This window comes from Rhinolophus sinicus, linkage group LG09, assembly GCF_036562045.2.
Source record: "Rhinolophus sinicus isolate RSC01 linkage group LG09, ASM3656204v1, whole genome shotgun sequence".
NCBI lineage: Eukaryota > Metazoa > Chordata > Mammalia > Chiroptera > Rhinolophidae > Rhinolophus > Rhinolophus sinicus.
This window is the reverse complement of record NC_133758.1, coordinates 42,153,270-42,166,133: the sequence shown is the minus strand read 5'-3', so window position 1 is coordinate 42,166,133 and position 12,864 is coordinate 42,153,270. Positions and strand designations below refer to the sequence as shown.

Genomic DNA, 12,864 nt, shown 5'->3' with positions numbered 1-12,864 from the left:
ATCCCTTAAGGTGGGAGCAGAAGAATTTTTTTCAAGGGGTTCTATTTATCCATAGGCTCCAAAAATGTTGGTAAACTGAATAAATAATATGACTCACATATATAAATGACTATTTTTCAAATAAATATAGATGATATTGTGAATAAAATACAGATTGATTTAAAATCGTTAAAGAATTTGCAATAATACTTTGATATTATCTCCTCAATTCACAAACACTGTAAGTTAAATTAGATTTTTTTTAATGTTAAAAGGGGATCTGCAAGCTTGAAATGGTTGAAACCTATTGCCTTTTTCATTTTAGTCTTTCTTCTGTTGACTTTTTCCAATTTTATTATGTCTACTTTTCAGGTTTGATGTTCCAGACCATATAGTAGATTTATATGCACCAGCTTTATACCATGTTTGGATATTGTTTTCATTTCTCATATACTAATGGATGGCATCTAATTGTTTGTTGGCAGTTGGTGAACATAGTAATTGATGCTGAAAGAATATAGCATGGTTCTTCCCTACTTTGTGTTGAGCTATGATAATGGTGATCTTCGCAGGTTTGTGTGTGCGGAGTTAGGTGTCCATCCTCTTATCTCCTATAACTTCCTAAAATAACTTACATTTTTGTCCACTCTCATTTAATTGCACATGACAGAAACTCAATTCAGACTAGCTTAGGTCGAGTGAATAAGTTATTGGAAGGATTCCAAAGCAAAAGGTATCTTGACCAAACCATGGGTAAAGGCAGATACAGCTGGGCTTCAGGGATCTAAACTCTGCCAAAACATTCCCCAAGCCTCCTGTCTCTCTGTCATACTTCTCTCACAGGGCAAGGAACCGAGCTGCCACAGAGCAAACATGCTCTCCCTGGCTCCATGTTCAGAAATTTTAGGGAAAAGGCTTTGATTGGCCTAGTTTCTATCAGGTGCCTACCCCTGGACTGGTCAACTATGGCCATAAAAGTGGGATATTACAGTGGCCCAGCTTTGGTCAAGTGCCAGCTGCAGGTCAATCTGGAATATCACCACTCTCCAGGGGAATCATGATTAGCGTGCAAGGAGGATCATTTTCCAGAAGATGTAGAGATCGGTGATTTGCAGCAAAAAATAGCTATCCTCTGTAATACTGTTTTGTGATTATCAGTTCCTTATACATTCTTCCAATTAACTGGAGGGAGATAGCTGTATTCCCAGGCCTAGGATAACATCTGTTGCAAATGATTTTTTACAAATAATGAACTAATGAATACTGCAATACATTATGGAATCCAAAGTGGTTATGTAAGGTTTTATCATGTCATGTCATAACTAGTGAAAATAACCTAACAGTTCTGAGTTCTGCTTCTGGCCCATTATTTGATGAGTCACCAAACTCTGAGCTTCAGTCTCTTCCTATGTGAAATGGAGAGGATCTCTGTTCTATGTTTGTCCCCGTTTAGAGAAGTAAACTTGAATTGAAAGTTAAAATGCTACATTACATGAACATAAAAATTACATACGGTTTTCGAAGTTTGCTGTATATTTATTATTTCCTTACTTGTGGACAGAAAATATAAAAACCGTCAATGTTAGCTGAATCAGTCAGAAATACCTCCTTTTAAAGCCTTTTCAGCTCTGCTCACAGCAGTATATATGATAGATTTGTCTTCTAGTTAGAGTATATGAACTTTAAATTTAGTCCTTAATAGTGATTCCCATGGGTGATAAAGAGTTACAACCTCCCTAAACGTTTGTGTCCTTTTTACTGGTTTTTAGGTTTTTGTCAAGCAGGAAAGGATTTGCGTTTGGTATCTCTGTGTATGGAACAAATTGACATCCCAGCAGGATTCCTCCTGGTGGGGGCAAAGTCGCCCAATCTTCCTGAACACATCCTGGTGTGTGCTGTAGACAAGCGATTTCTGCCGGATGATCATGGAAAAAATGCACTTTTAGGTGAGTATCTCACATCTATAAAATTTCTTCTAAGATGAAGGAGTTAAAGTACAAGTTTATTTTAAATGATCACAGAGTCTTTTTTAAAGCACAGAATTGGTTTGGGATTATACCAGTTAGTTCAAGTATGAAACTTTTATTTTAGTAACTTCTTAAAAGTTAGCTCTTATTTATTATTCATTCTAAAAATACTCACTTTAATGAAGAGACTTTTTAAAACAGGCAATAAAGGACAGAATGCAATTGATCAAAAGTTAATATTTTGTAAAACAAAATAGGATTCACTCTCTATAGAGTTATTGCTCAGGACCTGATGTCAAGTCAACTCTCAATTATTCGGCTGTGGATTATCCTCTTAGTAAGTTATCTGTAGTTTTTTTTCATACCACATTATTCCTAATTCACTTGGTTGATGTGATTATCACTTTACGTTTAGCATTAGCTTATCCAAACTAATTAGGGAAATATATATATGATATAAAATATATACCTTTATCAGAATTGTTTACGGTCTGGTATTACTTTGAGTCTGGGCTTTTTTTCACAACATAGCTTCTCTACATCATGGGAAATAAAGAGTGAATTTATTTTTTAAATTATTCTTAATAATTAAAAAGACAAATAAGAGGACACATGAAGTTTGTTGTTTTTTGCTGCTGTGTTTCCCAGGATTTGCTTTTATTTCCCAGAATATCTCTTGCTGTAGATGGACAAATACTTGTAGATATTTTCAGCACAAATATCAGTAAAAAAGGGAAAAGAAGAGGACAAAGAATTCCACTGTTGTATTGATTGTAAGGTATATTTTTGTTTTGTTTGACGCATTCTTCGTAGTTACACGGTGTCATCAGAAAGTCTAGAAATACATAAATCATTGTCTTGAGTCAGAAAGTGACCCTGAACATGATTTATAAAGGTTTCTTAAATTGCCATTCAAAGCCTTCGCTTGGTCCATAGAAAAAGTGACAATTTTTACTTTTCATAAGGCGCTCATAAAAAAATGCTCATTTTATTTTTCTTTTAGTGAAATTGAAAGCATGGTTTAATATAGAAGCCTAATGGTAAAGTTTATATATTGCACTAAATTAGAAGGTCCAAGTACTCATTTTTTCATTCATTCATTCTTTCAACAGTATTTGTTCAAAATGTACTGTATGACGGAAATCATGCTAGGCTATAATATGGGGGACACAAAAATGATAAGATACAGTCCTTTTCCTCACAGAGCTAACAGCCTAGTTGGCTATAGTAAAAAAAAAAAAAAAAAGTCTTTGGGAAACTTCTTTTTAGCATATTAAAAGCATCATAATTCCATCGAATGGAACAGTTCCTATGTGGCTTGACTACAGACCAAAAAAAAAAATCTCTCATAATGCTTTCTGCTCAATAATTCAAGACTAGAGGAATCTTCCTAGAATACACCATCGAAAGGACACAGAAAACACCATCAAAATAAGATTTCATAATCCTATGTAATCAGGCATATGAGACCAAAGGCGATTGGCTTTGGAATTGGAGCTGGGTTTAAATCCCTTTGCCACTTAGTACTTGAAGAACTTGGGCAAACGACTTATTCTCTTGAAGTCTCAGATTTCTCATCTATATAAAGGAGCCAATAATGCCTACCTTGCAGGGTTGTAAAGACCAAATGAGATGATATTTATAAGGCACCCATTCAACACAGTGTACTTGCTCTTTAAATGGTTGTCGCGCAGGGCGGCCTGCAGGGTCTCAGCTCCCGCTCCCCGCACAAGAACGCAGGACACGGTGAGGCCAAAAAGGAACACCCACGGAGCCATAGATAGGGGAGTCATACCACTATATTCTCGCTGGCAGCTGGGTTGGAGACACAGGAAGCAGGAGCCACACTGTCTGCAACCCGCCTTCCTAACTGCAGTCCGCGCTTGCCAGCCACCATCTTCTTGCTAGCCCCCATTTTCTGCTAGCGTAGCCACAGCAGTTATATTGGTGGCCAATGGCTCACTGGTTACAGCTGACGGCCAACTAGCCACAGCTGATGGCCATGCAATCACAGTTGATGGCCATTTACTACCTGAGCCAGCACCTGTCTATGTGAGGCCAAGAGCCTGGAAACTGCTTTTTGGGGTTCTGTCCCCACAATGGTATTCTGCCATTTTGTCATATTTATTAAATGTATTTAAAGACATGGAACTTTGCTTACTTTCTCTACCCTTGTAGATAGACATAAGTTTTTATTAACCACTTTTTCAGGTAAAAGTACAGAGCAACAAAATGGTAGAAGTTTTTTCTTAGACAAGCACATTGTTGAGATTTTTATATATCAGTACTGCTTTGTCCAAAAGTTAATATTCATCCAACATTTATTGCTTATTATGGATGATTTTAGTATGCATTAAGATATAGTGGGGAAAATTTTTAATTTCAGATATTCTAGAATCCCTGTGGACTTCAATACCAATGTATCTAAATTTTTAGATAAATTATGCAGATTCCAAAGACTGGGGGAATTGATTTAAAAATATATTGATCCCGTTGGCAGTGCTTGTGTCCCAAATCTACCAGGCAATTGGAAGGCTTGATTGCCAAGAAAACTAGAAAGGTAATTTGGCTGAAAGAGGTGTTGTTTTTTGTGATGATGATAGGAAAAACTTACAGCAGAAAAAAATCTCTCTTGGACCAGGGCTAATACTGAAACCACACAGTTTTAAAAATAGACTGTAGGATTCTAACTCTTTTATATTGTTAATTATCAATTTGAAGTTTCTCTTCTCTGAAGATTATCCGAGATCCATTGCTTTTCTTCCTCCTCACGTGATCTTGCTTTTTCACCTCAAAGATAGACAGAGGAAAAGATAAAAGATAAAAACCCAACCTCAATACTTTGTTAATTCTAATTCTCACACTAATCTTTCATGAACTACTTGAGCCTATCATATAAGCCTCTCTCTTTTTTTGACACTGTCTTTAATTATTTTGGCTGAAAGGTTTTTGTAGCTTTGTACTGTGTTTTAGATGTGGTACACCTGCCTCACAAGTCAGGTAATTTTCCATCAAGGCTTGATAATCGCACAATATAAGTTACACAGAGACAGTGATATTTCTCTACTTAGTTCCATGCTGAAAACCTGGTCCCTGAAACAATACTTAGCACATAAAGTACAAGTATTTGTTGGATGGATGGATGGATGGGTGAATGGATGGATGGCTTTCTTTAGGAACTTAGTGAACTATGCAGCCATTGACAATTTTTTGGGGGGCCTACAGCTCAAAGGTATTAGAAAAATAGCCAAATGCTCTCAAATGCAATCCATCTCTGAATATATTTTAAATAACTTACACAATTACATTAATGTTTATATTTCCATAAAGTAATAATAATAAACTAATTATACAGAATTACTAATTTTATGTAACTGATCACAGGTTACAACTATCTCTTGTTCACCACTGTTATTCCAGTGTTTAGCACAATGCCTGGCATATAGGTAGGTGGTCAATGAATAATTATTGCATAAATAATAATAAATTGGACTGCCACTTCTAAATGCTCTGAATTGTCAGCATTCTGGAATTGGGACATTGTAAGACATTCTGTCTTTAATCCTGGCCTTTCTCTTCTCTCCTTATCTGTCTTTGTTAATTATGTAACAGGTTGGTTTGGGGGCTTAAAAAGGAATGTGTCACTTCATCAGTGAATTTATTTTCAATTAGTTATTTGTACTCATATATAGAGATATTGTTTTTTATGAAATTTAGAATGCCCTTTCTTATTTACAACTTTTTGTACTTGTTCACGATATGATAGTTCATGTGTGCTGTTCTCATCAGTCACAACCAGACGAACTCACTCTCCTATCTGCCTTTATATATTAAGGGGGGACTGAACAATTTATTTCCAGTGAAGTAAAGCATGGCTCCTCATCCTTTGAGCCTTCTCCATTTCTTCTTCTATGTACCCTGCTGTAAGCAGGTCACGGAAAGTTTTATTTTGTTTGCTTGATCTGAGTGAGAATTGTTTGAATGTTAGAGCTCATGGAATAATCTAATTTGAGTAAAAGGGGTTTGAATGAAGAGAAAATGGGAATCTGAAGGAACTCATGCCAGAAAGTACAACTAGAGCTCATAGAAACTGGAAAGTTGACAACGCCCTGAGTTTACCCATCACTGCCCATCCTCTCCTATCTGCAGACCAACTTCCTTTTCACATTTCTGTTTGTTCTTTCCCACACCTTAATTGACATGTGGTTGACATGGTCCCAACTCAGGTTCCAATTTTACAAAACCTTATAAATTTAGAGTCCAGTACCATCTGACTGACTCTTAGTCATTATTTCAAAGTGTCAGGAGAGAGACTGACTGACCCAGATTGGGCCCGATATTGGTCCACAGCCTAATCAACTGTGGCCATGGAGGCAAGTCCGCATGATGGGCCAGGCAGAGAATCCAGGCCAGCAGATTCTCTATAAGGGGAATGTGTGGGGAAGACATAATGGACATCTCTAGAACCAAACTTTTTAATATTTTTATGTCAAACATATAAATACTATCAGATGGTATTATCCACTCTAAAGGGATAACCACTATGCCTTTAGAGCGCTTAAAATTTTTTAAATTATTTTCAGTCTTTTATTATTATGAAATAACTCTGCTAAAATAAATTTTGTACTTGTTTTTTTTTCCTTTGAGCTATTTCCTTGAAAGTCAGAAGTTTTCAAGTCAAAGGTCAAAGACTTGAATATTTCTGTGCTTCTTATATGTAAAGGTATTGTACCAATATACAAAGCCACCAGTAACTGATTTTCCACCTTTCAGGGTTTTCTGGAAACTGTATCGGCTGTGGAGAAAGAGGATTTCGGTATTTCACGGAGTTTTCCAACCACATTAACTTGAAGCTCACCACCCAGCCAAAGAAGCAGAAGCACTTAAAGTACTACCTAGTCAGAAGCTCCCAGGGTGTACTGTCAAAGGGACCTCTTATCTGCTGGAAAGGTAGTATCAACGCCAGAGAGGGAGAGGGAGGGGAAGGGAATGAGGATATTACCATAATGACAAGTGGCCCATGCAGGGTTCGGAATTCAGGTGTAATATGGATAAATATCCCAAGTTCAGAATGCTGTACAAAGATATAAAGCCCTCTGGAAGGTTATATGACTAGCTTTTGATTTTCAATAGAGGTTGTTCAAGTTTAGCAAAGTATATGTCTCTGTGTCTCTTGGGAGAGTGGAGTGCCCCTCTCAGGAAAAAAGGAAAAAAGTGGACTCTTTCTAGCTCTTCTGTCATTTAGAGAGGACTTCAAAGTGTCCGTTTCCTGGTTACATGCTCTTTCTACTTTATTTAACAGGTTCTTTAGTAGTTTTCAAACATCTATATTTTTATTTTAATTAGAACTAAGCATACTTTAGAATAAATAATGCACTTTTCATAATACCTGGGAAATTTTTGTTTCTTTTCAGTTAGGAAGAACTTAACCAACTTATTTATAGAAATGAATCCAGTGGAAACTTCACATCTTCATGTGTTTAATAGGATTTAACACAAGTTCTTTTCATTATTTTAATGCAGGGGGATATCTAATCCTTATTCTTTTGAGCAGTTTCTTAGATGCTGAGATTTTTCTCAGTTATTAATATTATATTATTAAAGACAATATAATCTTTGATAGTTTTATATCATCTTCTATGCTATGTTTATAATGTTTCCATTTGTTGTCTGTGCAAGATTTTGGCCTGACCATGAAAAATAGCATAGTAAATCCAAATTACAGCTGCAGATTTGCCTCTGAGTCTTTCACCATAATTACTCTTGGTTGCATTTGAAATGACATTATATAACTCCTTAGGAAATGGCTATATGTTCCAAGCCAGGTATCATTAGAACTTAAAGCTTGTAGCCACTGAATCATAAGCATAGTGAATTATAGATAATTCTTTATCCTAATAAAGTCTAAAGAATTTTCCTCTAGAAAAGCTGTTTTAAATGTTATGAGCCCTAATAAAACAGTAAAAATAGGATAGGTACGAGTATTGCCTCCCTGCCTTTTAACTGCCCTTTTAAGCTTTTGTTTTAGAAGTTAAAATATTTTTAATTTCTTATTTAGTGCTCAGTGACAATTCTTCTTTCTGGGAAAGAATAATACCTATGAAATAGTTTATGATACAATGATCCTGGGTGGCTTCTGAAGCCTCACATTTATAGCAATTGCTATTTTGGAATTGGAATTATACACACACACACACACACACACACACACACACACAGATATACAAACATATACAATCAATTTACAAATATGCACATAATACACATAATGTGGAAATATTTTTTAGGCCAAATACAATAGCTTTTCAAGGAAGGTCATAGCATAGAAGGTGATATAAAACTATCTCCAACCCTTGCGTGTATCTGATAAACTTGGAAACTCTCTAAAGGAACTTTTATAATTAACTTTGTCATTTACAACCATTTTTATATTGTTTCACATGCTATCTTTGTTTTTATTTTTTTTTGATTAAAGTTTATTGGGGTGACAATGGTTAGTAAAGTTACATAGATTTCAAGTGTACAATTCTGTAATACGAGTCTGACAATTAAGTTCACAAACTCATCCTAGAAAAAGTGCTACATACCTCATTGCTGAATATCACTATAATCATCTTCAAAGTACTCCCCTTGGGAAGCTATTCACCAATGCCAGCGCCTAGTCCACCCTTCAAAGCAATTTTGGAACTCTTTTTCTGGAATGGCCATCAGCGCTGTTGTTGCATTACACTTGATGTCCTTGAATGTCATCAAAATGTGTTCCTTTCAACATTTCCTTTATCTTCAGGTAAAGAAAGAAGTCAATGGGGGCCAGATCAGGTGAGTAGGGAGGGTGTTCCAATACAGTTATTTGTTTACTGGCTAAAAACTCCCTCACAGACAGTGCTATGTGAGCTGATGCATTGTCGTGATGCAAGAGCCACGAATTGTTGGCAAAAAGTTCAGGTCGTCTACCTTTTCCACGCAGCCTTTTAGGCATTTCCAATGGCAAACTTGGTTAGTTGCTTGATCAATTGGTACAAATTATTAATGAATAATCCTTCTGATATCAAAAATGGTTAGCAACATCGTTGCAACAAGTTCACGAACATAATTGTCAGACCTCGTACATCATCTTTAAAACTAATATGGTATAACATATAGTATAATTTGGTTGGAAGTTACAGGCCCACATGTCATAGTATTTGCTATCTACCCAAACCAGTACAAGGCATTATTAAGATATAACAGAGACCCATATTGGCTTAATTAAAATGAAGCTTGGTGTTGCATGATCAGTAATCACCTTGAATATTGTCTACCTTTTTCCTTTAATAAGAACTGAAAATAATAATAATTTGAGCATTTCTAATTTTTCTCTACTTCCTATAAGTTTTTCTTTGCTTCTGCTTTTGGACATAAATTAAGGTTGAGGTGAGAAAGTTGAAGGCAATATAGATGGACTCTAGCTAACTGTTCCACAGTTAAATCAATCCTAGATAGCAGGTTACAGGTGTTTGAAAGCTTATTGAATATTTATAAATTATTGATATTTTAACCTCTTATCCATAAAACTAGCATGACTACGAGTATATTAGTTATGAGTAATTCTTGCTCTGGGAACTCATCTGGGTAACAAAAGTCTGATTGCTCTTTGTAACCATTTCTTTGCCTTCTAATCATGACATCTTGCCCTAGGAAGACAAATTGTGTTCACCATGTTAAACATTCTGTTGGAGTCAGGATTAGACAAAGGGGAACCTCGGATAAGGAAAGAGGTTGCCACTTAAGGAGCAGCAATTTATTTTAGAGATTGTCTGGGTTGTGTCCCTAGCACCTGTTTTAACAAAATTCTGGTCTCCTCACATAATATGATTCTTACTCTTTTCCAGAATGTAGAAGCCGACAATCCTCTGCTACTTGCCATTCCATTAAGCCAAACTCTTCAGTGTCATCAACTGTGACCCCAGAAAATGGCACAACTAATGGATACAAATCAGGATTCATTCAGACAGGTATGGAGTATTTTCTCTTGGAATTTTAAGCAGCAGATGCATATTTAATGAGGCACTTAAAACTTACTGTTGGCTGGTTTGAATAGAAATATTTTAAAATAGAGGTAAATTACTTGTTACTATTAGAATTAGAACTCAGCGTTGAGATAGGTCAATCTGTGGGTGATTAGAACCCCAAGTCCTGCCAGTGCTAAGAAAGAGATAGATAAAGGAAATAATCATTTGTAGGAAGTTGAGCTCAAGCATAGGACCTGTCTCTAGAGGATTCTAACAGGAGGCAATAAGTGGGGAAAGTCTGAGTCATAGCAATCATGTGGCGTGTATTGGGGACATGCTCATGAAGACTGGTGTTCTAGGGCAGGGCTCTCACTAAGCCTACAGAACATTACAGGGAGTATTGCACCAACTAGGATACAAAGTAATGTCCCAAGGTAGGACTGAAGATCACAACAGAATTCTGTTCTATATTCTAGTTTCTAGTGATTCAAGATAGGGGCCTGGATATGAATAACCAGATAAAATTTTAGTGCCTGAAACCAGGTTCCAGTATCAGAGCAGGATCAGCAGAGTGGAAGATCTGATACCGAGCAGATAGTTACTAGTTTAAGGCTTCTAAAAATTCCTTCAGATAGACTGCGCTTATCCTGAGGTCAGGATAAGGCTCCAGGTGAGAATTAATGTTTCCAGGTGGCTGGAGGGCTGTAACTGAAGAGATTGCTATAGTATTTGAGAAAATTATTCAGAAGCAGTCTAGTTTATATCTTAGGCAAAAAGTGAAGTATTTTAAAAGAATTTGTGGATTTTCTTTTTCAGTTCACTTTGTGTGTGTGTGTGTGTGTGTGTGTGTGTGTGTGTGTGTGTGTGAAGTACCATTTTACTCATCTGGTATGCAAATTTCATAGCATGCGTGTCCACTTAACCACAAGTGGGAAAGAAAACTGTTGTGACTTATTTCACTACTTAGCATTCCTCTTTCAAATTTATGTGAAATTCTGAAGAGCTGGTAAATTGTTCCTACTTATTTTCAAGGTAGAAGTGATTATTAAAATATGTTATCAACATTAGCAGTGATAACAAGGCTGACTTTATATGGGACCCTTCTTGCTGTGTGTCCACACTCAGCTAAGTCCACTTCATTCTGGATTTTAAAAGTCTAACTTATCAACTGTCCAAGGAATTTAGATAGAGGCTGTGACCTAAGAGCAGAGAACATTTCTCTTTTGAATAAATGAGAGAACATCATGTCATTAACTATTCAAGAAAGAAAAAAGCTGGCATTTGGCTCTTGGCATTGAAAGATTAGCCTTCATGGGGGCGGCCAGTTAGCTCAGTTGGTTGGAGCGCGGTGCTCTTAACAAGGTTGCCAGTTGATCCCCAAATGGGCCACTTTGAGCTGTGCCCTCAACAACTAGATTGAAACAACTACTTGACTTGGAGCTGATGGGTCCTGGAAAAACACACTTAAAAAAAAAAATGAAAAGAAAGGTTAGCCTTCATTACAATAATGATAAAGCACATGTCTCTCCTAGAATATTATTTTAGTAATTTGATTGATTCTGTGGTATAGTTTCTGCCATTAGACCTTGGGGCTAGTGAAATATGATTTTAAAACTACAGTATTAAAAATAAATATTTTATTCCAACAAAAAACTTATCAAGTGTTTATTATATTCTAAGATCCTTGTCAGATGCTGTAAGGCAGGGTTCCAGTACTTGACTGATGGCTCTAATGATTTAAAAACCACTTATATAAGGATAAAAGGACAATAAAACATGTTACCTTTCCTAAGAGGAAGAGGTGGGTATGTAAATAACCAGTTGTACCTGAAAATAATGAAAAGATATTAAAATGTCAATAAACAATAATGCAAAAAAATTAAAAAATAAGCAGTAATGCAGTTTTAATTATAGTCATGTGCCATATGACATTTCGGTCAACCATGGACTATATATATGACAGTGGTCCCGTAAGATTATAATGGATTATATGCAAAAAATTTGTTTGCGATATTGGAAGAAAAGGCTGGACCGGACTATAATGTTGAATTTACTGCTAGCTCTGGGTAATTTAAATTGAGAAGGAAACTCCGCATGCTATTCACCTGCCTTCCGCCCTCCCCACTCCCCATACTCTCTCTCTCTCTCTCTCTCTCTCTCTCTCTCTCTCTCTCTCACACACACACACACACACACACACAAGCATGCCCCCTCCTCTCTCCCCCACCTTCTCTCCCTTTCCCTTTTATTATTTCTCATCTCAAGCTTTATTTCTCTGGGTCTCTTTTGACTTCTTCTCTCCCTTACTGTCCCCTTCTCTTCCTTACCTCTCTCTCTTCCTCCCTCCCTCCTCCTGATGTCCACTCTCTCTCCAATAGCATCTCCTTCCACAAACTTGCCCCATCCCTCCACCAATGAACACATACACACTCTTTTATCTTTTATATGGTGTTTTTGCAGTACCTTTTCTATGTTTAGATATGTTTAAATACCATGATGTTATAATCGCCTATAGTATTCAGTATAGTAACATGCTGATTAGGTTTGCACCGTAGGAGCAATAGGCCATACCATCTAGGTTTGTGTAAGTCACTCTGTGATGTTCACACAATGACAGAATCATCTAATGACACATTTTTCAGAATGTATCTCTGTCGTTAAGTGACGCATGACTATATGCCAGGAAATATGTTTTGAAAACAAATGTTGCTCTGAAATAGAAGAAATCGAGATTCAGGCTTTAGCAAAAGCTCTATCAGTTGCCATGAAGAGACACAGGCAAGTCACTGACTGACAGTGAACACAAGTGGCAAAGATTTCTGCCAATATTCTTGTGTATCCCTTGTGCTGGTGAGTGTGGTAATTGTACTATAAAATTAGCTAGTAACAATTTTAGGTGTAATCCAGAGAATTTAATAGAGGAAAGT

General features: G+C 36.5%; 1 protein-coding gene across 9 annotated transcripts in view; it reads left to right on the top strand.

The window, feature by feature from the left end:
- GREB1L (GREB1 like retinoic acid receptor coactivator) overlaps positions 1-12,864 on the top strand; it is a 255,559-nt gene that overhangs the window by 142,842 nt on the left and 99,853 nt on the right. For all 9 annotated transcript variants that reach the window (XM_074340251.1, XM_074340252.1, XM_074340250.1 and 6 more), the window contains 3 exons: positions 1,749-1,925; positions 6,720-6,896; positions 9,818-9,940. In XM_074340251.1, coding sequence (XP_074196352.1) covers positions 1,749-1,925; positions 6,720-6,896; positions 9,818-9,940 — 477 coding nt within the window. The remainder of the gene's footprint in view (positions 1-1,748; positions 1,926-6,719; positions 6,897-9,817; positions 9,941-12,864) is intronic.